The sequence below is a fragment of the Ranitomeya variabilis genome, chromosome 1 (genome assembly GCF_051348905.1).
Source record: "Ranitomeya variabilis isolate aRanVar5 chromosome 1, aRanVar5.hap1, whole genome shotgun sequence".
In the NCBI taxonomy this organism is placed as follows: Eukaryota; Metazoa; Chordata; class Amphibia; order Anura; family Dendrobatidae; genus Ranitomeya; species Ranitomeya variabilis.
In genome coordinates, this window is record NC_135232.1 from 843,099,688 (window position 1) to 843,127,001 (window position 27,314).

General features: G+C 41.9%; 1 protein-coding gene across 1 annotated transcript; it reads left to right on the forward strand.

Annotated features, from left to right (window-relative positions):
- Positions 1-13,600: 13,600 nt before the first annotated feature.
- LOC143772004 (C-X-C motif chemokine 10-like) lies at positions 13,601-26,865 on the forward strand. Its single transcript, XM_077260628.1, has 4 exons — positions 13,601-13,765; positions 19,355-19,481; positions 22,767-22,853; positions 26,595-26,865. Exons 1-4 carry the CDS (start codon positions 13,708-13,710, stop codon positions 26,611-26,613), a joined length of 291 nt encoding a protein of 96 aa, XP_077116743.1. The 5' UTR covers positions 13,601-13,707; the 3' UTR covers positions 26,614-26,865.
- Positions 26,866-27,314: the final 449 nt, after the last annotated feature.

The following is a 27,314-nucleotide window of genomic DNA, read 5'->3' on the forward strand; positions in this document are numbered from 1 at the left end:
AATAAAGACACATGGTGTTGTAATAGTTTATTATACTCTCAATCTAATTGAAGACCCTTGTCACCTGAAACAAAGTTAAAATAAAAAATCAACAATATCCCATACCTTCCGTTGTTCAGTCTTGTCCCATGCTGTAAATCCATCTGAAGGGGTTAAATAATTTTACAGCCAGGAGCCTGCTAATGCAGCTGTGCTCCTGACTGTAAAATCTGGGGAATGAATGGAAAGCAGAGGAACGTAGCTACTTAGACTTGCGGTGCTGCGCCCCCTGCTGGAATAACCTCATATGAACTCGAGCGTCGGAATTTTTCAGAATATTTTCTCACGCTCGAGTTCATATGAGGTTATACCCATATCCCACCGCTACACGGGAGTGGGAAGAGAGAGGCTAAATGCCAGAATAGGCGCATCTTCCAGATGTGCTTTTTCTGGTGAGGCTGGGGGCAGATATTTTAAGCCAGAGGCGGTCCTATAACCATGGTCCCTCTCCAGGCTATTAATATCTGCCCTCAGTCACTGGCCTTCCCACTCTGGCGGAGAAAATTGCGCGAGAGCCCACGACAATTTTTTCCGTGATTTAACCCTTTATTTAAACAGCTAGAGCCCCCAAATGTAACACACATACACGTCTAACATTAGTAAAGAGGAATATGTAAAAAAAGAAGGGATATGAGATGGTTTACTATATTAATCCATGTCTCAATGAATTCATGCAATTGAATTACCGGCTTTTAAGCTATCTAGCGATGTATTAAACATAAATAAAGATATATATATATATATATATATATATATATATATATATATGTGTGTGTCTCAATGTGCTATGTGTAGACATTTATTCTGTCTATTCTATTCTAACATGTCAGTGTGATTTTGCTGTACGCCGCACTGAATTACCGGCTTTTCTATAGAACACCGCTGCATATTTCTCGCAAGTAACACGCATGGTCCGTGTGCATTCCATATTTTGCGCGCCGCCATAGACTTTCATTGGCGTATTTTTTGCGCAATACGCTGACAACCGCAGCATGCTACGATTGTCTACGGCTGTACAAGACCGTAAAATACTGATGCGTAAAATACGCCAGATAGGAGCTGGGCCATAGAGAATCATTGTACTGTGTGCAATGAATATTTTTTGCGCCTCTCATACATCTGTAAAACACGCTAGTGTGACCCCGGCCTTACAGGGTGGTTTTCTAGGTGAATTTGTCTCCACCCGTGTGCGCTAACAACGTGAGCCGTGTGGATGGGGCTTTGCGTGTGGAGTCAGTGTGGCTATGTGGAGTGGGCGGGGCTATGTGGAGTGGGTGTGGCTTGATACATACACACACTTAACACATACATACATACACACACTCAAAACGATAAACTGGAGCAGTGGGCAGCAACTAAAAGAATAATTTTTAACAGGGAAAAAAGCAAAGTACTACATCTAGGCAATAAAAATAAAAAAAGCATATACAGAATGGGAGAAATAGGGCTAAGCAACAGCATGTGTGAAAAAGACTTGGGTATACTAATACAACCCCTGGCAAAATTATGTAATCACCGGCCTTGGAGGATGTTCATTCAGTTGTTTAATTTTGCAGAAAAAAAGCAGATCACAGACATGGCACAAAACTACAGTCATTTCAAATGACAACTTTCTTGCTTTAATAAACACTAAAAGAAATCAAGAGCAAAAAATGTGGTAATCAGGAATGGTTAATTTTTAGGACAAGCTAAGGGGAAAAATTATGGACTCACTCAATTATGTGGGAAACAATTATGGAATCACCCTCTAAGTTTCAATTCCCAAAACTAACACCTGCATCAAATTAGATCTGCTCGCTATTCTGCATCTAAAAAGGAGTGATCACACCTTGGAGAGCTGTTGCACCAAGTGGACTGACATGAATCATGGCTCCAACACGAGATATGTCAAATAAAACAAAGGAGAGGATTATCAAACTCTTAAAAGAGGGTAAGTCATCACGCAATGCTGCAAAAGATGTTGGTTGTTCACAGTCAGCTGTGTCTAAAATCTGGACCAAATACAAACAACATGGTAAGGTTGTTAAAGGCAAGCATACCGGTAGATCAAAGAAGACATCAAAGTGTCAAGGCCGGAAATTTAAAGCAATATGTCTCCAAAACAAGAAATGCACAACAAAACAAATGAGGAACAAATGGGAGGAAACTGGAGTCAACGTCTGTGACCGAAATGTAAGAAACTGCCTAAATGAAATGGGATTTACAGAAAAGCTAAACGAAAGCCATCATTAACACCTAAACAGAAAAAAACAAGGTTACAAAGGGCTAAGGAAAAGCAAACGTGGACTGTGGATGACTGGATGAAAGTCATATTCAGTGATGAATCACGCATGTGCATTGGGCAAGGTGATGATGCTGGAACTTTTGTTTGGTGCCGTTCCAATGAGATTTATAAAGATGACTGCCTGAAGAGAACATGCAAATTTCCACAATCATTGATGATATGGGGCTGCATGTCAGGTAAAGGCACTGGGGAGATGGCACTCATTACATCTTCAAAAAATGCACAAGTTTATGTTGAAATTTAGGATACTTTTCTTATCCCATCAATTGAAAGGATGTTTGGGGATGATGAAATCATTTTTCAAGATGCACCCTGCCATAGAGCAAAACCTGGGCAAAACATTCCTTGAAAATAGACACATAAGGTCAATGTCATGGCCTGCAAATAGTCCGCATCTCAATCCAATTGAAATTCTTTGGTGGAAGTTGAAGAAAATGGTCCATGACAAGGCTTCAACCTGCAAAGCTGATCTGGCAACAGCAATCAGACAAAGTTGGAGCCAGATTGATGAAGAGTACTGTTAGACACTCATTAAGTCCATGCCTCAGAGACTGCAAGCTGTTATAAAAGCCAGAGGTGGTGCAACAAAATACTAGTGATGTGTTTGAGTGTTTTTTTGTTTTTCATGATTCCATAATTTTTTCCCACATAATTGAGTGAGTCCATAATTTTTCCCCTCTGCTTGTTCTAGAAAAGTAACCATTACTGACTACCACATTTTTTGTTCTTGATTTCTTTTAGTGTTTATTAAAGCCAGAAAGTTGTCATTTGAAATGACTGTAGTTTTGTGACATGTCTGTGATCTGCTTTTTTTTCTACAAAATTAAACAACTGAATGAACATCCTCCAAGACCAGTGATTACATAATTTTTGCCAGGGGTTGTAGATCACAGACTGAACATGAGTCAACAGTGTGATGCAGCAGCCAAAAGGGCAAATACAATTCTGGGATGTATTAACAGAAGCCTACAGTCTAGATCACGTGAAGTCATTATTGCCCTCTACTCCTCTTTGGTCATCTGGAATACTGTGTCCAGTTTTGGGCACCACATTTAAAAAAAAAACATCAACAAACTGGAGCTAGTTCAGAGAAGAGCGATCAGAATGGTGACTGGTCTGAAAACCATGTCCTCTGAGGAACGGTTACAGGATTTGGGAATGTTTAGCTTGCAAAAAAGAAGACTAAGAGGAGACTTAATAGCTGTCTACAAATATCTCAAGGGCTGTCACATTGTAGAAGGATCATCTTTATTCTCATTTGCACAAGGAAAGACTAGAAGCAATGGGATGAAACTGAATGGGAGGAGACACAGATTAGATATTAGAAAAAACTTTTTGACAATTAGGGTGATCAATGAGTGGAACAGGCTGGCACGAGAGGTGGTGAGTTCTCCTTCAATGGAAGTCTTCAAACAGAGGCTGGAAAGACATCTGACTGGGATGATTTAGTGAATCCTGCACTGAGCAGGGGGTTGGACCAGATTACCAAGGAGGTCCCTTCCAACTCTACCATTCTATGATTCTATGAACTTTATATAGATGTACTAATACAATTACCCAACTTCACACTGTTCTGTTTGGTTTAACTGTGTATTTTTTGTGGGTGGTTAAAAATGTTGCTATTAATGTTTGCGTTGGTGTTCCATTTTCTTTGGTGAATATCTTGAGAACAGTAGGCTCTAGAGGGCTGAAGTCCGATGCAAACCTTCGTATCGCATGATTTACCTGTATGCCAGATTGGTGCATAGTGGTCCCATCGTTTGGCCCTAAATTAATATTTTTTTGTATACCATTTTAAAATTTTTGAAAGTGCCTGATTTACTTACTGTATGTGGCAAACATAGGGCAAATAGGTGCAGTCGTTTGGTTATAAATTAATATTTGCAGTCATTCTATTTATTTGCAAATATTTAGAAAATGGGAGGCCCTAGAGATCTGAAACCCAGTCAAATACTTTTAGAAATGCCTGTTTTACCTATGTGCAAATGTAATGTAGATTGGTTCAGTCGTTTAGCTGTAAACTAACATTTGCTTTCGGTTTCCATTTTTGGGGGGATGTTTCAAGAACACTTTCATATTATGATTTTGGACCAGTAGGTCATAGAAAGCTGAAACATAGTGTAAAACCTTCTTAAAGGGACTCTGTCACCTGAATTTGGAGGGAACAATTTTCAGCCATAGAGGCGGGGTTTTCGGCTGTTTGATTCACCCTTTCCTTACCCGCTGGCTGCATGCTGGCTGCAATATTGGATTGAAGTTCATTCTCTGTCCTCCATAGTACACGCCTGCGCAAGGCAAGATTGCCTTGTGCAGGCATGTACTACGGAGGACAGAGAATGAACTTCAATCCAATATTGCAGCCAGCGGGTAAGGAAAGGGTGAATCAAACAGCCGAAAACCCCGCCTCTATGGCTGAAAATTGTTCCCTCCAAATTCAGGTGACAGAGTCCCTTTGAGTTTCTAATTTACTGACAACCTTGGTGAAGATCGGTGCAGTGTTTTGGCTGTAAATTAATATTTGCACTCGTTCTGTTGTTTTTTTTGGCAATATCTTGATAAGATAAGATAAGCAGAGTGTGATGAATGTTTCTCTGCAAAACAAAAATGTTCTAATTATCCAGAACTACAGTCTGAAATGTGGCTAGACATATAGAAACCGGAGGCTTGTCTGAGAGTGAAAGGGTTTAAGGGCACTTCTAAAATTAAACTAGCAGTAGAGTACTTGTGCTGTCCTTCCCTTTTCTGCTTCTGAGGCCATGTTCACACCACAGTATTTGGTCATTATTTTACCTCAGTATTTATAAGCCAAAATCAGGAGTGGGTGATAAATACAGAAGTGGTGATGTGTTTCTATTATACTTTTCCTCTGATTGTTCCACTCCTGAATTTGGCTTACAAATACCATAGCTCCCAACCATCCCTCATTGTGCGGGATTGTCCCGGGTTTCAGCCTTTGCCCCGCACTCCCGCACCGGACGCTCTAATCCCGCGGCGCAGACAGCAGGACCGACACGCCCCCTTGTATAGTTAAGCCATGCCCTGGGCCCTTACCCTTCTGTATGGCTGCCTGCTTTCTGCGCACAGGACCTGTGATGAGGTCACAGGAGGGGAGGAGTCAGGGGTCACATGATCGGCAGATCAGGACCTCCGTGGATTGCAGGACTTGGCTATGCTGGTTGCTGCCACCTTTCCACATCATGGTCCTGCAGGAGGTAAGTAATGCCTTGTATGGGGTCAGGAGGTGTACAGTGTGGATGTAGCAGAGCCGTGTGTGTACGAGGTGTGCGGAGCGGAGCCGTGTGTGTATGGGGTGTGCGGAGCGGAGCCGTGTGTGTACAAGGTGTGCGGAGCGGAGCCGTGTGTGTACGAGGTGTGCGGAGCGGAGCCGTGTGTGTACGAGGTGTGCGGAGCGGAGCCGTGTGTGTGCGAGGTGTATGGAGCAGAGCCGTGTGTGTGCGAGCTGTATGGAGCGGAGCCATGTGTGTGCGAGCTGTATGGAGCGGAGCCGTGTGTGTTCGAGCTGTATGGAGCGGAGCCGTGTGTGTGTGAGGTGTCTGGAGCGGAGCCGTGTGTGTACGAGGTGTATGGAGCGGAGCCGTATGTGTATGAGGTGTATGGAGCGGAGCCGTGTGTGTATGAGGTGTATGGAGCAGAGCCGCGTGTGTATGAGGTGTATGGAGCGGAGCGCGTGTGTACGGAGCGGATCCGTGTGCAAAGTGTACGGAGCGCAGCTGCGTGTGTAGGAGTAGCTATGTGTGGCCATTATATGGTACGAAGTATCATGTGCGGCCAATATACAGTATGTAGCATCATGTGCGGCCATTATACAATATGGAGCATCATGTGCGGTCATTATACGGTATGGAGCATCATGTGCGGTCATTATATGGTATGGAGCATCATGTGCAGTAATTATACGGTATGGAGCATCATGTGCAGCTAGTATACAGTATGGAGCATCATGTGCGGTCATTATACGGTATGGAGCATCATGTGCGGTCATTATACAGTATGGAGCACTGTGTGGCCATATTTTTTTGTTTATAATTATTGTATATGAAACAGTGTGATCAGCAGTGCTAAATGGGTGTGGTTGGGACGTGGATATGGGTGTGGCTAATTATGAATGGGTGTGGTCAGAGGCGTGGCCTAAAATTTGCGCGCCGCAAACTTTGTCCCTCTTTCCCATCTTCAAAAGTTGGGAGGTATGCAAATACTGCTGTAAAATACTGACCAAATACTGATTTTGTGAAAGTTTCCCTAGTAGTATCTGTTTCTTGGAATCATGAGTGAAGCCTATATGGCTACCATCTTAGCTTTGCCTGCGTTGTTTCTTTAGGTTCCCCATACATGTGAAAGTCAGCTGAAACCCTCAAAATTAAAATGCTGTAACCGTAATTGGTGGCTGTGGGCAAGTAGATTTTATTATCTGCTTCTTTATATTATCTCAGTATGGACAACTGAATACAAATACAGTGGGGCAAAAAAGTATTTAGTCAGTCAGCAATAGTGCAAGTTCCACCACTTAAAAAGCTGAGAGGCGTCTGTAATTTACATCATAGGTAGACCTCAACTATGGGAGACAAACTGAGACAAAAAAATCCAGAAAATCACATTGTCTGTTTTTTTATCATTTTATTTGCATATTATGGTGGAAAATAAGTATTTGGTCAGAAACAAACAATCAAGATTTCTGGCTTTCACAGACCTGTAACTTCTTCTTTAAGAGTCTCCTCTTTCCTCCACTCATTACCTGCAGTAATGGCACCTGTTTAAACTTGTTATCAGTATAAAAAGACACCTGTGCACACCCTCAAACAGTCTGACTCCAAACTCCACTATGGTGAAGACCAAAGAGCTGTCAAAGGACACCAGAAACAAAATTGTAGCCCTGCACCAGGCTGGGAAGACTGAATCTGCAATAGCCAACCAGCTTGGAGTGAAGAAATCAACAGTGGGAGCAATAATTAGAAAATGGAAGACATACAAGACCACTGATAATCTCCCTCGATCTGGGGCTCCACGCAAAATCCCAGTCAGAATGATCACAAGAACGGTGAGCAAAAATCCCAGAACCACGCGGGGGGACCTAGTGAATGAACTGCAGAGAGCTGGGACCAATGTAACAAGGCCTGCCATAAGTAACACACTACGCCACCATGGACTCAGATCCTGCAGTGCCAGACGTGTCCCATTGCTTAAGCCAGTACATGTCTGGGCCCATCTGAAGTTTGCTAGAGAGCATTTGGATGATCCAGAGGAGTTTTGGGAGAATGTCCTATGGTCTGATGAAACCAAACTGGAACTGTTTGGTAGAAACACAACTTGTCGTGTTTGGAGGAAAAAGAATACTGAGTTGCATCCATCAAACACCATACCTACTGTAAAGCATGGTGGTGGAAACATCATGCTTTGGGGCTGTTTCTCTGCAAAGGGGCCAGGACGACTGATCCGGGTACATGAAAGAATGAATGGGGCCATGTATCGTGAGATTTTGAGTGCAAACCTCCTTCCATCAGCAAGGGCATTGAAGATGAAACGTGGCTGGGTCTTTCAACATGACAATGATCCAAAGCACACCGCCAGGGCAATGAAGGAGTGGCTTCGTAAGAAGCATTTCAAGGTCCTGGAGTGGCCTAGCCAGTCTCCAGATCTCAACCCTATAGAAAACCTTTGGAGGGAGTTGAAAGTCCGTGTTGCCAAACGAAAAGCCAAAAACATCACTGCTCTAGAGGAGATCTGCATGGAGGAATGGGCCAACATACCAACAACAGAGTGTGGCAACCTTGTGAAGACTTACAGAAAACGTTTGACCTCTGTCATTGCCAACAAAGGATATATTACAAAGTATTGAGATGAAATTTTGTTTCTGACCAAATACTTATTTTCCACCATAATATGCAAATAAAATGATAAAAAAACAGACAATGTGATTTTCTGGATTTTTTTATCTGTTTGTCTCCCAGAGTTGAGGTCTACCCATTATGTAAATTACAGACGCCTCTCATCTTTTTAAGTGGTGGAACTTGCACTATTGCTGACTGACTAAATACTTTTTTGCCCCACTGTATTTGCAAACATTGTCATATCTTTTAAATGGCAAATATTGCTTGCTTTGTATCAGCTTCTACCTAACACTATACCATAGGGCAGTGGTGGCAAATATATGGCACACGTGCCAGAGGGGGCATGCAGAGCCCTCCCGGTGGGTACGCGCGGCATTTCCTCCAAACTAGCCACTACTCTCCACAGCCAGCTCATTACTAGCGCCGCAGCCACTCTCCTCTGCTCCTAACTCTCCCATCAGGCCGCGCGCCGTTCCATCAATCTGCGCATGTGCTGAGGAGAGTGGTGGCACTATTGCCGAGAAGGTGCGCGCGTTCACAAGTAGGATTTATATATGAAGAGACCAGATCAGTGTTGGAATGGGCAGAGGTGAATAATTTTTTTTTTTTTTTAAATGTGAGGCCATCATACAGTATTGAGCAGTATATGGGGCCATTATACAATGGGAACATCATGTGGAGCCTTTATTCAGTATGCAGCATCATGTGGGGCCATTATACAGTATGCAGCATCATGTGGGGCCATTATACAGTATGGAGTAGTACATTGGGCTATTATACAGTATGGAGAATCATGTGGGGCCATTATACAGTATGGAGAATCATGTGGGACCATTATACAGTATGCAGCTTCATGTGTGGCCATTATACAGTATGGAGCACTGTGTGGCAATTATACAGTATGGAGAATCATGTGGGACCATTATACACGATGCAGCTTCATGTGTGACCATTATACAGCTTCATGTGTGGCCATTATACAGTATGCAGCTTCATGTGTGGCCATTATACAGTATGGAGCACTATGTGTGGCCATTTACAGTAAGGAGCATCATGTGTGGCCATTATACAGTATGGAGCATCATGTGTGGCCATTATACAGTATGGAGCACTATGTGTGGTCATTATACAGTATGGAACATCATGTGGGGCCATTATACCGTATGGAGCATCATGTGGGGGAATTATACAGTATGGAGCATCATATGGGGCCATTAATCAGAATGGAGCATCATGTGGGGCCATTATACAGAATGGAACATCATGTGGAGCCCATTACACTTTATGCAGGACTATGTAGGGCCCATTACACTCTATGGAACACTATGTGAGGCCCAGTATGGAGGACTATGTGGAACTCTTGTACTGTATGGAGGACATTTTGCACACATTATACTGTATGGAAAGCTGTGTGGGGATTACCTTTGGAGAATCACATTGTGATGGGGTCATCATTCTTTGTTGGGGAACTGAGGGAGGGGGATACAGTAGGGTCATCATACTGTGGATGAAGGAATACTGTGTTTATGTATCCTTTACATATTTATATCCAGCCACTGAGCCATGTGCTTTTTACTGCTGTTACATGACATTATTCCTCTATAATTCCAAAAGTTAATCGTTTTATTTGATAAGAAAAAACTTCCTCAATTGTAGACATTTTTTTTTTAAACAAATATCAAGGTTGGCCTGCGACATTGTCAAAGCTTTTAATTTTGGCCCTTTGTGTATTTAGTTTGACATCCCTGGCTTAAAGGGTTATTCTCATCATGATAAAGGCTTACAATTGCAAAGAGGTTGTAAAAAACAAGCAACTTAGCATTCTCAAGAACAGACCTCCACTGCAATCGGTGGCTAGTATCTTAAGCTTGGAGTGCAGCGCTTACAAGCTCTTTGCTATAGACGCTCTAAAAGGTTCGTCATCACTGCCATAGGGTCTAGTATCTGTATATGTATAACCTGTAGGATTCTCCTTTTCAGGGCCGGATTTAGAAAGTGGGTGGCCCGGGGCCCATTTTGGAGGGAGGCCCATTTTTCAAGGTGCTGCAATACGTAATGCAAAAACACAAAATGAAACGAACGCAAGTTTATTTACAAAAATCATTTACACAGAGTAATTCAAATAAAATCATTAATTTTTACAATCCGGGCACTTTCCTTGATTTTTGTGCTGCAAAATCACTAATGATGTCACTAAAGTCCAATTCACGCAGTATATCTGACCTTGTCAACCCTTGAAGTCCTGAAAGGGCGTTAAAGATTTAAATATGTACATATGTATGTATGTAGATTGTAGAAATTTGGGCTGTCTATATCAAAGACTGCTGCTGGGCTCTATATGTCAGAGGCTTCTGCTGGGCTGTATATGTATGAGAGGCTTCTGCTGGGCTCTATATGTCAGAGGCTTCTGCTGGGCTCTATATGTATGAGAGGCTTCTGCTGGGCTGTATATATATGAGGGGCTTCTGCTGGGCTGTATATATATGGGGGCTTCTGCTGGGCTGTATATATATATGAGGGGCTTCTGCTGGGCTGTATATCAGAGGCTGCCTATCTGTATATATCAGAGGCTGTTGCTGTGCTGGCTGTATATGTATGAGAGGCTTCTGCTGGGCTGTATATGTATGAGAGGCTTCTGCTGGGCTGTATATGTATGAGAGGCTTCTGTTGGGCTGTATATGTATGAGGGGCTTCTGCTGGGCTGTATATATATGAGGGGCATCTGCTGGGCTCTATATGTCAGAGGCTTCTGCTGGGCTCTATATGTATGAGAGGCTTCTGCTGGGCTGTATATGTATGAGAGGCTTCTGCTGGGCTGTATATATATGAAGGGCTTCTGCTGGGCTCTATATGTCAGAGGCTTCTGCTGGGTTGTATATGTATGAGAGGCTTCTGCTGGGCTGTATATGTATGAGAGGCTTCTGCTGGGCTGTATATGTATGAGAGGCTTCTGCTAGGCTGTATATGTATGAGAGGCTTCTGCTAGGCTGTATATATATGAGGGGCTTCTGCTGGGCTCTATATGTCAGAGGCTTCTGCTGGGCTGTATATGTATGAGAGGCTTCTGCTGAGCTGTATATGTATGAGAGGCTTCTGCTGGGCTGTATATGTATGAGAGGCTTCTGCTGGGCTTTATATATATATATATATATATATATATATATATATATATATATGAGGGGCTCCTGCTGGGCTCTATATGTCAGAGGCTTCTGCTGGGTTCTATATGACAGAGGCTTCTGCTGGGCTGTATATGTATGAGAGGCTTCTGCTGGGCTGTATATGTATGAGAGGCTTCTGCTGGGCTGTATATGTATGAGGGGTTTCTGCTGGGCTGTATATATATGAGGGGCATCTGCTGGGCTCTACATGTCAGAGGCTTCTGCTGGGCTCTATATGTATGAGAGGCTTCTGCTGGGCTGTATATGTATGAGAGGCTTCTGCTGGGCTGTATATATATGAGGGGCTTCTGCTGGGCTCTATATGTCAGAGGCTTCTGCTGGGCTCTATATGTATGAGAGGCTTCTGCTGGGCTGTATATGTATGAAAATTATACCAGAGAAACACTTGGAGTACACGTCCAAATTTTGAAAAAAGTGTCTATACAAATTTTATTCATCAAAAACAGTCACATACATAATAATTGTACTATCACATAATAAATAAACATACTTCAGCAAGGGAAACTATGGAAAAATGGAAAAATACTGAAAAAGACCGATGACAGCCCCTATGGATGTCTGCATCTATTCCATGAATAAAGTGCTATTAGTGCATGTCACAAAATGGGGGTTTAAGGAACAGGTAAATGCTATATCACATGTCATATATCCCACAATCGGAGTCACAATCAGGTATCGTGCACTAAATACCAAACCCAGTTCCCCAAATCTTATCCATTATGTAGACTCCCAGGGGTCACCACCGAAGCCCCAACGCACGTTTCGCGTTGGCTTTGTCAAGGGGCTGTATATATATAAGGGGCTTCTGCTGGGCTGTATATGTATGAGAGGCTTCTACTGGGCTGAATATGTATGAGAGGCCTCTGCTGGGCTGTATATGTTTGAGAAGCTTCTGCTGGGCTGTATATATATGAGGGGCTTCTGCTGGGCTCTATATGTCAGAGGCTTCTGCTGGGCTGTATATGTATGAGAGGCTTCTGCTGGGCTGTATATGTATGAGAGGCTTCTGCTGGGCTGTATATGTATGCGAGGCTTCTGCTGGGCTGTATATATATGAGGGGCTTCTGCTGAGCTGTGTATGTATATGTGTATATATATGTATATATATATATATATATATATATATACATATATATATATGGGGCTTCTGCTGGGCTGTATATATTAGAAGCTGCTGTTGGGTTGTATATATATATATATATATATATATATATATATATATATATATATATATATATATATATATATATATATATATATATATATATATGAAGGGTTGCTGCCGGGCTGTATATATCAGAGGCTGTTGCTGTGCTGGCTGTATATAGAATAGAGGTTGAAGGGCTGTATAAAGTGTATACACAGCAATATACTGTAAACAGGTCCACACTATATAAATACAGTATACACAGACACACTGTAATGCAGGATATAGTGTGGACTTGTATATACAGTATGGTACTGTGTAGGACAGAAGCTGCAAGAAAGATACACAGACGGACAGACACACATAGACACACACACACACACACACACACAGACAGAGATCATACTCACCCACCGCGACACTGTGAAGACTGACCCACTTCACCTCAGGATCTTCAGTGACTGAAGATCCAGAGTGAAGTCCTGCCGCGCTCTGCGGTGGAGAATCCTCTTCTCGTACCAACATCGTGGCTCCACCTTCTTCCTCGAAGGTAGCTGAACAAACTCACCGGATCTAATCCGAGGGAGCGATCATATAGCTGAATAGGTAGCGCCTAGAAGCTTCTGTTGGGATCGGAGAAGGCAGCCACATGCCATAAGCTAAGCATTAGGTACAGGGAGGGTACTAAGGAAGTCTGGCTAGGCTAGCCAGGTCAGTGGATGCTGACACAGGTCAGGTGCCCTGACACTGCTGCTCTGCGCCAGCTACTGAGATGTAGGACCGTAGCCATGTCCCTACACTTTCAATAGTTTCTCTTTTGTTAAATGTTCCTTATCATTAGAAATGGTTCACAGCAAAGAGACGTGTATTTTACATGTTTTGAGATATTTATCCCTATATTGGTGGGAGGCCCCCGCTTAGTGGGTGGCCCAGGGCCCGGACCCCTTGGACCCACCCCTAAATCCGGGCCTGCCCCTTTTCTGATAACATCAGTCTTTTCTAGTAAATGAGAACTTAGCAATGACTGAAATCCCCAGTCAGTCAGATCAGTCTATGGGATTTTCCCATGGTGATTTCTGAAGTCAGTGGGAGGGGATGTAGGATATTTATATAGGATTCACTCACTGCACTGTTGGTTACAAATCCCTTTTTCCTGAGGAACTTCAGAGGAATCATCTATCATATCTACTCATACAGTCATCCATTACAATGTACAGACCAGTCATTGTCCTCTGTATGCTGTTCCTGCTTCAGCCATGTGTACAAGGTAAGTAATTCTGAATGCAAAAGGCTAAATGTATTTTTTATAAATGAATCTAATATTCTAATTTCAGCAAAAAAATGATGCAGCTTCTAATAATAATGCATTATACTATTGGATTTGTGGTCTTTGCACAATTGAATCAAGTTCCACAAATGTTCTGTACTATAAAAATAGATTGGCATTTTTAGGGGGCATAAAGTGGGCATGTTTTCAATTTATTGGAACCCATTGCATTGATGTGGGTTCACAGTCATGTTTTCAATTTGTTGGAACCCATTGCATTGATGTGGGTTCACAGTCGCATGTAAAAACGAATTATTGATAGAGGAATACTCTTTATTGTTTTCTGATAGTAACACTGAAATATCTTAAGCGCATGGCAAAATAGGAATAGCCATATCTGGGACCAAGCAAAAAATGTGACCTTCTATTTTTTTTATATTCTCAATATTTGTACTCTGAGATATTATCCTGTCGTGGTGAGAACGTCAACAGTAAAAGCACTCCCATGTCATAAAAACAGACACAGTCATTGCTGGCTCTAAGTTTCATTTCAGTTTATGAGAACTATAGGTGGATTGAGATCATGAGACCAGTGACCTGAATATCTGCATTGTGCTTATGGGCGAGACAAGATCTCTCAGTACCCAAGGCAATTGCTTTAAAATGTGCTCGCTACACAAATCTTTATGATATTCAATGTGATACCCTGTACCTATGCCACATCATAAGGTAGTAGAATAGTGTAGTTTAATTATACAGTGGCTATGAAAAGTCTACACACCCCTGTATCAGGTTTTTGTGTCATGTAAAAAAATTAATACAAGAGACTTCATTTCAGAAATGTTTGCACCTTTAATGTCACCCATAATCTATACAAGTCAATTGAGAAGTAAATTGATTTTTAGAGAACTAAAACACACCCTTAAACTAATACTTTGTTTAAGTATACTTTGAATTTATGACAGCATTCAGTCTATTTGGTAAGGAGTCTATCAGCATGGCACATCTAGACTTGTCAATCTTTGTCTACTCTTCCTTGCGCTCCAAATCTGTGAAAATGCAAGGGTATCTCCTGTGTACTGGTCATCAAATAGATTTTCTATTGGATTCAGGTCTGGGCTCTAGCTGGGTCATTCCAAAACTTTAATCCTCTTATGGCGGAGCCAATTTTTTAAAATCATTTTTGAGGTTGCTTAGGGTTGTTGTCATGCTAAAAAGTGAAATTTCTCTTCAGGCCTCTGCAGAAAATCTGAAGATGAAAGTCTTGTATAAAAAAGACTGATATTTAGAATTGTTCATAATTTCCTCCACCTTGATTAAAGCCCCAGTTTCAGCTCCTTGGGCAACCCAGCTTTGCATGGATTTTGGTAGTGAGTGGATAAATCTGACTACTACCACTCTTTCCACCATCTGTGCTGGAGAGCAGGTCTCAGGCTGAGGCCATGTTTGCACTAGGTCAAACAGGTCAAATATCTGGTACCGAGGAGGTTTGTCCCTTTGGCAGAACCAGAGGTGCATCTGTTCTTCCCGGACTGGATGGGTGATGCACAAACTTGTCATAATCTCCACCTTCTCCTACTCCTTGGCATCCTGCTGGAAAAGATCATAGAGCGCTTTCTGTGGTTCCCCAGTAAGATATGGAGCTATGACCTCTGCCCATTGCTCTGGGGGCAGTTTCTCTCTGTCTGCCACCTTATCAAATACAGTCAGGAAAGCCTCAATGTCGTCCTCCAGAGTCGTCTTGTGTAAGGCCTCCTGTGCTGTTTGCCTCTCCCGGTTACCTTCGCTTTGGCTGGCAAGTAGTGCCATCTCCCTGGCCCGGACAGTTTCTGCCAGGAGACCCATCTGCTACTGATGATGCTGCTGTTGCTGCTGCTTTATCTCCTGCTGCTGCTGTTGAAACTGCTGGATCAGGAGTTTTTTAGCCTGCTGCAACTGCAGATTGGCCTAGTCTTAATAAGTTCCTCAATGCTTTTAGATTGTGTTCACAATTCTGTAGCTGCCTTTACCCAGGATATTCCGTTTTTACACTTCAATCATCCGTGCTTTCTGAGACTTCACACTCACATTTCATCCACCAATTGTGAGGATTAATTCTCTGGTAGTTGGTAGCATTTAAACAGGCACAGGTTTTTTATTTCATAAACAGAATAACGTTTATTTCCTCAGGTTGCACAGTACCAAAATCATAAATGTAAATCCCTAGCCTTGGTCAGGCACTGACTAAACAGTATACACTCCCTGACAGAAGTTATGTCGCTTAGTCATGTTATGTAAATAAAAGCTTATAACCTGACGTTAAATTCATCCATTGGTTGTATAAATTATTCTTTTGAAAGCTGAAACCCTCCAAAATGTGGTGTAGGTTAAGAAAATAAACTGGCATCAATGCAGAAATATTGATCAGTTAATGGACACAGAATGGTCAGATTTTGGCAAGACAAAAGTTTTGTCGCAGACAGAAAGTAATGTGATATTCAAACAAATAATTAACTTAAAATACAAATATATGTTGCATAACATTGGTGAATGACGTTGTGGTGCTATTAGAGTCATATTTAATATTTTGTGTGACTTCCATGAGCTTGAAGGACTGCATCCATGCGGTTCAACAATGATTCATACAATTTATTAATGAAGTCATCAGGAATAGCAAAGAATGCAGTCTTACATGCCTCCCAGCGTTCATCTAGATTCTTTGGTTTTGTCTTCCAAGCTTCCTCTTTCATCCTACCCCAAATATGCTCAATGATGTTCATGTCTGGTAACTGGGCTGGGCAGTCCTTGAGCACCTTGATCTTTTTTGCCTGGAGGAACTTTTTTGTAGAGATGGATGTATGAGATGGAGCACCATCCTGCTGCAGAATTTGACCCCTTTTATGATTTGGAATGTAAGAGGTAGCTAATACTTCTTGATATTTTAGGCTATTGATATTGCCTTTCGCCTTGCAAATGTTTTGCACACCCCCATACTGAATGTAACCCCAGACCATGATCTTTCCACCACCAAATTTAACTGTTTTCTGGGTGCATTTTGGATTCATACGGGCTCCAGTAGGTCACCTGCAGTATTTGCAGCGGCTGTCATGTAATTCTACTGAAGATTCATCAGAGAAATCCACCTTCTGCCACTTTTCCAGCATCCATCTGTTTAGCAGGCTGTGGGACTTTGCAAATGCCACACGTTTTTTTATTTGCCTTTTGTTTAGTGCTGGCTTTTGGGCACTGATTCGACTATGGAGGCCATTTCGAGACAGAATCCTACAAACTGCTCTAGTTGACACAGGGACTTGAGGTGACCAGGCCTGTTGGAGCTCTGCTGCAGTGGAAGAGGGGCTTGCTTTGGATTTTCTAACCAACAAACGTTCCTCCTGAGTAGTTGTCTTGCGGGGTCTGCCGGACCTGGGCTTGTCAAACACATCTCCAGTCTCTTCAAATCTTTTTTTAATTCTTTATACTTGATGCTGAGACACATTAAAGGTGCCAGCCACCTCTGCAGTGGATCTGGTCTTCAGCCTCTTGATGATCAAGGCTTTGGTCGCAGGGTGGATTTTTGACATGTTGTCAGAGCTCAAGTTGCAGTTCAAGTGAAGGTCTGGGGTGCTGGGTTTCTTTTTATACACGCACACTAATTAACCGATCATTTACTAAGCACAGATGAAGATGTAAACTAGGATTGGGTGCATTATATGAACAGGCGACAAAACTTTTGTCTTGCCAAAATCTGACCATTCTGTGTCCATTAACTGATATTTCTGCATTGATGACAATTTATTTTCTTAACCTAAACCACATTTCGGAGGGTTTCAGCTTTCATAAGAATAATTTATACAACCAATGGATGAATTTAACGTCAGGTTATAAGCTTTTATTTACATAACATGGATAAGTGACACAACTTCTGTCAGGGAGTGTATCAATTTAAACTTTATACCTGAATCAACAGTGGTTGCTGGTATAAAATAGAAATGACAAAAAGTTGTATTAAAGATATTATTTTTTATTTCAATATTTAAAATAATTTAAAACCAGGAAAAGGTACTGAGGCTAATGAACTGATATAATTAAAATCTTAGCAGCACAGATATAATATGTCTATTGCACAAATCCTTGGCTCAGAAACATTAATGCCTGAAACATAAAGATGAATAAATATTTAAATGATATAATCATGTGGAAAAATACATATTCTGTAAATCAAAGGTAAAATAAATGACTTTGGAGGACAATTGATATCCTGTAGAATATAAGCCTGTAATACCTTTAATAGTTTGTCTACTGTAAGTGATATTTGTAAAATTGTATCCGCTGCCCACGTTGTGCTAAATTTAACCCAACGTCCGTCGGTACGTCGGGCCGATGGTTTGCAACAGCCCCGTACCGACGGAAGTGTGAAAGTAGCCAGATGAAGAAAGCAAACTCTCGACCCTTTTCCCCCAGGTGGGTTCATCATTAGAGATTTATGATAACATGGCATTAGAGAGTTGTCCTAAAGGTGCATTGTCCAGTACTCTCCCATTATGAATAGTGGCTACAGAGTCTCTTAATGCAACATTATAATACATTACAAAATGTTGGCTGTGAATGAACAAAAATGTTTAAAAGGCTTGCATGAAAAAAATGCTCTTAATAGGGATTGTCGGGTTCTGTTGTACCAGTACTTCACCTGAGCCTTAACCCCATAGAAGCCAACGGGGACCCAAACTTTGGTGTTGTAAAATGGCTGAAAACGGAAGCAAAATGGGGCAAGAACAGGACAATTGCCCTGTAAACAAATGTGGATAGGAACCTGACTTAAAATATCATAGAGTAAAAAAAAAAGAAAAATAACAATCTTGAACCAGGAGTCAGAGGTCCAATTGGAGGTGGACATGGCTGTTTTTGTTTTTTATTTATTTCTTGTTTTATGTTTTGCTGTACTATACAGATGTTCCGAAAGTTCCTTTGCTGCATGGTAGGCCAGCACCTCCAAGGCATAAAGGATAAACTCAGGCAGTGTGTCCAATTTGGAGACCCAGAAGTTAAATGGTGCAGATCCATCACTCAGTATGTGGAAACACGTGGACATGTGATTTCCACCACGTTGTTAAATATCTGGAAGTGTCTGCAGCCTAAAAGCCTGTTGATTGGCTGCGCTGCAGCCTTTTAACAAACTTTATTTGGCACCGAAGCTAAACATTAAAAGGACTTGCGTAAAAAAAGTCTGTGTTTGGAGTTCTGCACTGGACACTAGACACGAACTCCAAACTTTACAGCTTTACAGTTCGGGTGCGCTCATCCCTAGCTCTTAATACTATAATACTACATTTTAATTTTTTCAAGAGAATATATCAATGAACCATATGTAGTTTAGTGTTGATAAAAACCAGATAATTTTCTCCATCACTGTAAAATAGGAACACAGCGAGAGCAATGTTTTATCCACAGATCGACCTTCATGAGTCCCTCAAAGTGTTGATGGACTCCTGAGCAATGGGTTGCACTGACACTACCATGGATGGAGGTTTTTACATATAAAGTTACGTAAAATGTAGAGGTGGTTGTCTTCAATGTCTGTATAAAAAGTTACATCTTTTCTTTCATTTCTAGGCATGTCCCTATTGGGGAAGAGACGCTGTTTGTGTATGGGTAATGGGGCCAATCATGTGGACCTAAAGCAAATCAAGAAATTTGAATTTTTTCCACCAAGCTCCAAGTGTGAGAAAATGGAAGTCATGTACGTTACATTGTATCACATTAACACTAAGTGTAGATTATTAAATTAAAGGAATATGGATTTGTTCACATGGAGACACACATATTCTACTGAACTCTAGAAGCCTTCTGCAATTCTTTGATTTTTGTCATAGTTCATATGAGTGGGTTTTTTTCCACCGTGATATCATGTCTTTTGTTTAACTATACAAAACACAAATAATCCACTTCTATCACTCAGGTGAAAAAATGTAACTTTTAGACCGAGCACTCTCGTGCATTACTCGAATGACCATTTATTTGAATGAATGCCATATAATTCCTACACAATGCATAGGACTAGCACCTTAGATGTGTTTACTATATTTATTATTTTAGTATCAATAGATTTAATATTATATCAGTAAGAGTGCTGTTTAATTAACCACATTTCTGTCATTGTTTGCTAAGCACAGCTCAGAACTTTTACTATGGTTTCTTACTTTCTTCGGGGTCTTGTTCTGCAGCTCAATGCAACTGATTTGAGATGAACAAATCTGTAATAAATTGAAATACCAATCATGGATGCCCCTTTATAGAGATAATTAGCAAGGGTGAGAGTCAGATCCATGCTTCCCTAAAATTAATGTTGATGGCCTTTTGTAAGGCTAGACCATCTCTTTCTTGGAAACGGGGGATATGCATAATAATGCCCTTTAGACTCAAGCGAATCCTCCGGGTTTTTCAAGCCAAAGACGTTTCAGGACATGTCAGCGTTTTTGGTCTTTAAGCATTTTTTTTCTTATGTCTGTTTGGTTATTTCTTGAGCGCTTATCGGACAGCGTCTCTCACCAGAGCAATCATACCACCACTCACTGAGCTCTTTTATCAAAATTGTAATTAGCTCCTGCAATCTGATATTTCAGAAATATTTAACATGTTCCACATTTTCGACACAATCGGTTCTTTTTGAGTATTTTTCCAATGTTTTTGGTGCGTTTTTTTTCACCATTTAAAAATTAAGAAACCATTAGCAGTTTCTGAAGCAAAACCGCAGGGAAATTGCTCAAAAACACATCTGCACGTTTTTTGAGCTTTTCTAATGACTTGTATTGTAAATTATAGAGCATCTTCAGTGCAGAAAACGCTTAAGAATGGTTAGATCATTTCCTTTAACCACTTGGCATCTTTGGATATCTGAAGCTGTAAAGAGATGCCCAAAAGCCTGAACATGTGAACAGCTAGTCATATTTACATAGAAATGCATATGTTCCTTCTTCTGAGAGTTTTCTGAGTGCTTTTTCTGGCGGTTTATAGATCAGACCAGCCCAAAATAGTGTCAGGAACACTGCACTTGCTCACTGAGCCAGCGCGTGTGTCCTGAGTTGAACAAATTATGCTCAAAGATACTTGTGGAGCGGGGGCGGTAGCGCTGAAGTTGGGTGCTTCAGGCAAACAGGACCTGAAGCACGTCACTGCTGGGGGAGTGTCTGGGGCGGAGAGAAGCCCCGGCACTCTGGAGAGCGGCGCTTGGGCTAGAGATGCCCAGAGAGTAGTCGGACAGATGTGGGTCTAAACTGGAAGATCGCACGGTACAGGAGGGGCAAGACCGGGATGAGGTCAGTCACAAAGCAGAGTCTGGAACCAGAGATAGCAGTGCGGTACAGGCAGGAGCAACGGAACGGAAGGTCAAGGACAGGCAAAAGTCATAACAGAGAGATGAAACAAGTACAGAGTCAGGCAGAAATATCAGAAACAGGAATGGACAGGGTCATACATGAGCAAGTTTACACAGGCAGACAGTATCCATAGATACACAGAGGTCAGGAACTAAGCCGAGGTCAAAAGTATCACTGACAATGGACAGAGCCCAAAAGAGGCTATTTAAAGCCCTCCCAGAAGCAGAGAGAGGCCAAAAGCATTAACCCCTCTAGCACAAAACCAGAATTCACATACAGACCATGACAATAGAGGTCGAGTGCACATATAAGAATTATGCTCTAACAGAAGTCCAAGGAAATACCTCTAAGTGTATGTTTCCACGTGTAGTATTTGCTGCGGATTGGACGCTGCGTACAGCTGCAGCGTCTAATCCGCAGCGGCGAGATGTTACAGCATAGTGGATGGGATTTTATGAAATCCCATCTCCATTATGCGTTCAAAGACGCAGGTGGCAGATCTGCGTATACGCACATGCGGCGTGTTTTTATAAACCGCATCATGTCTATTTATCTTGCAGAGATGCTTCGTCTCTGCAAGATAAATATCCCAGTCTATGTATAGGATGTAGTGATTCTGCATGGTTCAATGAACACATGCGGAATCACAGCGCGTACAAAAGCCTGCAGCGCTTTGGACGGAGCAGCGCTGTGGGCGCAGAGTATTTTCTCTATGTCCAAAACACTGCATTCTATCAAACGCAGGTAAATCCTCGTGTGTTCACTGAACCGTGCAGATTTACCATATTCAATACATTTCTATTGATTACATTTCTGTTGCAGAGACTTGTGTCTCCGCAAGAGAAATTGACATGCTGCAGTCCTGAAAGATGCAGGGCATGTCAGTGTCCGCGGGTAATACACAGGCGTCTGTGCACGCATAGTTGACATGAGATTTCTAGAAATCCCATCCACTACGCTGTAAGGGTATGTTTCCACGTTCAGTTTTGCTTCAGGCTTTGGTCAGGATTTTATGCAGGTAAAATCCTGACCAAAACTGCACCTGAGGTCACTGGCAGGTCACCTGCGGTGTGCCTGCGTGTTTTGCTCATAGTAGCAACATGCTGCGTTTTGAAAAAACGCACCACGCATGCGTTTTCGCGGCAAAAACGCATGCGTTTTTTAACGCATAGTGGAGTCTGGATTTCATGAAATCCCCTCCACTATGCTGTAACATCTGGACGTTGCGTTTTTGACGCTGCGGAAAAACGCAGCGTCAAAAACGCAGCGTTTCCTGAACGTGGAAACATACCCTAACATCTGGCAGCTGCAGTTTTGACGCTGCATAAATGTACAGTGTCAAAACCACAGCAATTCCTGATTGTGGGAATGTACCCAAAACCAGTATTTACTTAGGAATGTTTTTGCATGTTTTTTTTCCACTAGCTGTAAATATAAGTATTATATGAATAGAAAAGAAAATATGTAGACATACCGAATATACCTTTTAGCTTTTCTTGAATACTAATCAAATGTCATAAAAGATCAGCTGTAAGAAAAATCTCAGACACAAATATTTTCCCCATGAAATGTTGTATATGTTTTTAAAGGACAACAATGACTACCACATTTATGTTTTACTTTTATCTTTTTAAAATAAATATTTCTAGCGCTAAATTCAAGCATGTGAAGAAAGGACTGTGTCTCAATCCTCATTCCGAGTTGGTGAAGTCAGTTGTTGCATTGTCAAAGAAAAAGTAAGACTTTAACCCTCAAATACCACAGCATATTTTTCCTTGTTAAGATTACATGGATCATATAAAAAGACATGCAATCTATAACGCCTGATACACTTAACGACAGATCCCTAGCCTATTATCTATTCTAGTTCTTGATGATGACTAGTGTTGAGCATTCCGATACCGCAAGTATCGGGTATCGGCCGATACTTGCGGGTATCGGAATTCCGATACCGAGATCCGATACTTTTGTGGTATCGGTATCGAAACAACATTAATGTGTAAAATAAAGAATTAAAATAAAAAATAGGGATATACTCCCCTCTCCGACGCAGCCTGCACCTTACCGAGGGAACCGGCAGCCTTCTTTGCTTAAAATGCGCGCGTTTACTGCCTTCCGTGACGTCACGGCTTGTGATTGGTCGCGTGCCGCCCATGTGGCCGCGACGCGACCAATCACAGCAAGCCGTGACGTAATTTTCAGGTCCTTAATGCCTAATTCTAGGCATTCAGGATTTGAAAATTACGTTACGGCTTGTGATTGGTCGCGTCGCGGTCACATGGGCGACGCGACCAATCACAAGCCGTGACATCACGGGAGGCAGGAAACGCACGCATTTTAAAATTACGTCACAGAATTAGGCATTCAGGACCTGAAATTACGTCATGGCTTGCTGTGATTGGTCGCGTCGCGGTCACATGGGCGGCACGCAACCAATCACAAGCCGTGACGTAATTTTAAAATGCGCGCGTTTCCTGCCTCCCGTGACGTCACGGCTTGTGATTGGTCGCGTCGCCTATGTGACCGCGACGCGACCAATCACAAGCCGTAACGTAATTTTCAAATCCTGAATGCCTAGAATTAGGCATTCAGGACCTGAAAATTACGTCACGGCTTGCTGTGATTGGTCGCGTCGCGGCCACATGGGCGGCACGCGACCAATCACAAGCCGTGACGTCACGGAAGGCAGTAAACGCGCGCATTTTAAGCAAAGAAGGCTGCCGGTTCCCTCGGTAAGGTGCAGGCTGAGTCGGAGAGGTGAGTATATCAATATTTTTTTATTTTAATTCTTTCTTTTACACATTAATATGGATCCCAGGGCCTGAAGGAGAGTTTCCTCTCCTTCAGACCCTGGGAACCATCAGGGATACCGTCCGATACTTGAGTCCCATTGACTTGTATTGGTATCGGGTATCGGTATCGGATTAGATCCGATACTTTGCCGGTATCGGCCGATACTTTCCGATACCGATACTTTCAAGTATCGGACGGTATCGCTCAACACTAATGATGACCTGACACTTGCCATACATATGTATTTTTGTTAACCACTTTTCCTCTTAGTCTGGTGTATTTTTTTGTACCAGTACCTCTCAATTCCTGATATGACTTACGCTGCCGTCACACTAGCAGTATTTGGTCAGTATTTTACCTCAGTATTTGTAAGCCAAACCAGGAGTGGGTGATAAATGCAGAAGTGGTGCATATGTTTCTATTATACTTTTCCTCTAATTGTTCCACTCCTGGTTTTGGCTTACAAATACTGATGTAAAATACTGACCACATACTGCAAGTGTGACGGCAGCCTCACTCTTCCAGGTATGTAAATCTAGTCTTTTTAGATAAGTAGGCATGGTCCTCAGTCCTAAGAGAGCCTTCTTGAGAACCACACCCAGTTATATAAAAAGGCTCAATATAACAAACAAGTCCTATTCTTTTTTTTTTCGCAAATAGAATTTGTACCTATTATAGTCTATGAGATTATTCATGTGTCCATGTATTTTTGTAGACCAAGTGCTCTGCACTAAAACACATGGCCAATTTCGATCTGAGTCAAGGCTCAATCTCATCAATTCAAGCCTCTGGGGTCGTGAAAAAAATCAGACAGCACTCTGATGCCATCCACGTGCCATCCATATGCTGTTGGTTTATCATGGTTTATGATGGTTTGGAGAAACTTTTGTCAGGTTTTTTTTTTTAGACAAGAAAAACTGATGAAAGACTGAAGGAAAAAACAGACACTACCAAACATTAATAAAAATCTGATCTAAAACAATCATGAAAATCAGTTAGTTTATTGTGTGTTAGAAAATCACTGACGTCTGAATGAGCCTGTAGGCTAACAATTTTTTTCATCTGTATGCAGCAATGGAGAAGCGTGTCGCGATCGTGGTTTGTGGACCACTGTGCCACAGACCGTGGAGAGCCTGGAGGGGCATGACTAAGCGATCACCTAACTATTCACTAGAGCCTCTTATGGGGAGTACAGCAGATGGTGTATGTGTCAGAGACAGATTGTGTCTGATGGCAGCAGGCGGGATTTGCTTCAGAGTGCAGCAGGCAGGATTTGCTTCAGAGTGCAGCAGGCAGGATTTGCTTCAGAGTGCAGCAGGCAGGATTTGCTTCAGAGTGCAGCAGGCAGGATTTGCTTCAGAGTGCAGCAGGCAGGATTTGCTTCAGAGTGCAGCAGGCAGGATTTGCTTCAGAGTGCAGCAGGCAGGATTTGCTTCAGAGTGCAGCAGGCAGGATTTGTACTTGGAGTAGAACAGGTAGGATTTGCACTTAGAATGCAGCAGGCAGGATTTGTACTTAGCGTACAGCAGGCAAGGTTTGTACTTGGAGTACAGCAGGCAGGATTTGCATTTAGAATGCAGAAGACAGGATTTGTACTTAGAGTACAGCAGGCAGGATTTGCACTGGTATGAGACCTTTCACAACATAGACTGTAAACAGGAAGGTTGCTCAGGCACCTCCCCAGTGGAGAGGAAGCAATATATACATAATGCCTCAAAACCATTGGTTGGGGCGGAAATAGCAAGTGCATGCGCTGGCCCTTTAAGAGGGCAGGATTGCGTTTGCCCTTAGGACATGGCCAGAGACCTGGCTGGAAGTGCAGCTGGGAGCATGCGGAGGATGAGGAAGAGAGGAACCAACTGCAGTGCGGGTGAGTGAAGTGACACACCGAAGACCCTGCCTGTCATAGCAGGGACCCAACGTGGTGCTAACAAAGCGTAGGAGCAAAAATGAAAATCCATATTCAATAAAAACACCAGTCAAAAATAATTGCATATTTATGGCAAGTGATACATCTTTTTTAAGAGAACTGAAGCATTATAAATTATCTCTCTTGGTCATATGATATATTCACTTAAAGAAACTGTTTGGGGCAAAAAAAAAACTACACTTTAAATGGTTATTCACAAAATAGTGAGCTTTTACTCTATCCATGGGAGAACCAAGTTTTGCAGTGTGACATCTTCAATTGAGTGGAGGTGATCTCTGCTCCCTTCATCGTCTATCGGACTGCCGGACAAGTCGAAGACATCCACCCATTCAAGAAAGGACTCTGAGGAGTTCAGTTCCTTGGATTGCTGGAGGTCCAAGCAGTTGTACAATCCTTTGGTGCCCATAATTTCATGGAGGACTATACTGTCCGGTTTAAAATGAACTCTGTGTGACTGCAGACTTTTGAATCACTCCAGGCATGCACTGTGTGCTGAGAGGATTCGCCGGTGTCTGAGCTATTGTAGAATGTACAATAGATATCACTCGTAATATAAGACATAAGTGAAATCTTTGGCATTGTACTATACCTATTTTTCTCTGCCGTATCTGTGCTTCATAAATCGTGGTATGTTTTAAAGGGGCCCACTGAGACTCTTTTGCCCAGGGACCTGGGAAACCTTTATCACACTGAGTATATCCTCGCCTATATGACATATCTAGTCCACTAAATATTATTTTTTGTCTTGTTACAGATCGGGCGATGAAAAGTAAAGAGAAATAAGCTGACAACACTGCAAACCCTTCTCAATATAATCCAATGCAAATATTAGCTTTAGATGACATCACTCTGCTAGCAGTGTAGAACTTTTTTTTATCAACTCCACTTGCTAACTATGCAACTATAAATTCTTGCTTAAGGGTTAAGAAGTGAAAAAGTAAATTGAAGCATATGACAATCACTACTTTTACTATATCAAACAAGTAATTCTATACAATAAATGAACACAGCATGATAAAAGGCAACATGGTATGTATTAGCATTTTTGAAAAAGAAAATATCTGAATTTATAATGAATATCAACAACAGATGTTTATTGAATAATTAGAGGGGTTTATAGGAAAGAACATTGGTGTCTTACTTATGAATGTGTAATTGCTGGGAGTTAGATAACTAGGACCCACCATAAACTAGAATGAATTAGGTTCTGTCGCAGTACGAAGCACAACCACAGGATCAGATGTGCCCGGATAAACAAAGAAGAGACGGTGGCATTCACTGGCATGCTGCAATTCTCCAGTTCTGTAGTTCCCATAGATCACACATAAAAAGTACAATTTTTACATTACTATTTATATGCATATGATAACTTAAGCAATAAACAGATTTTTTTTTATTATACAATGGCTTTAAGGCACTATCAATTATCTAGACCAAGAAAATGCATTTTTTTTATCTTAGAGCAGGGGTGGGG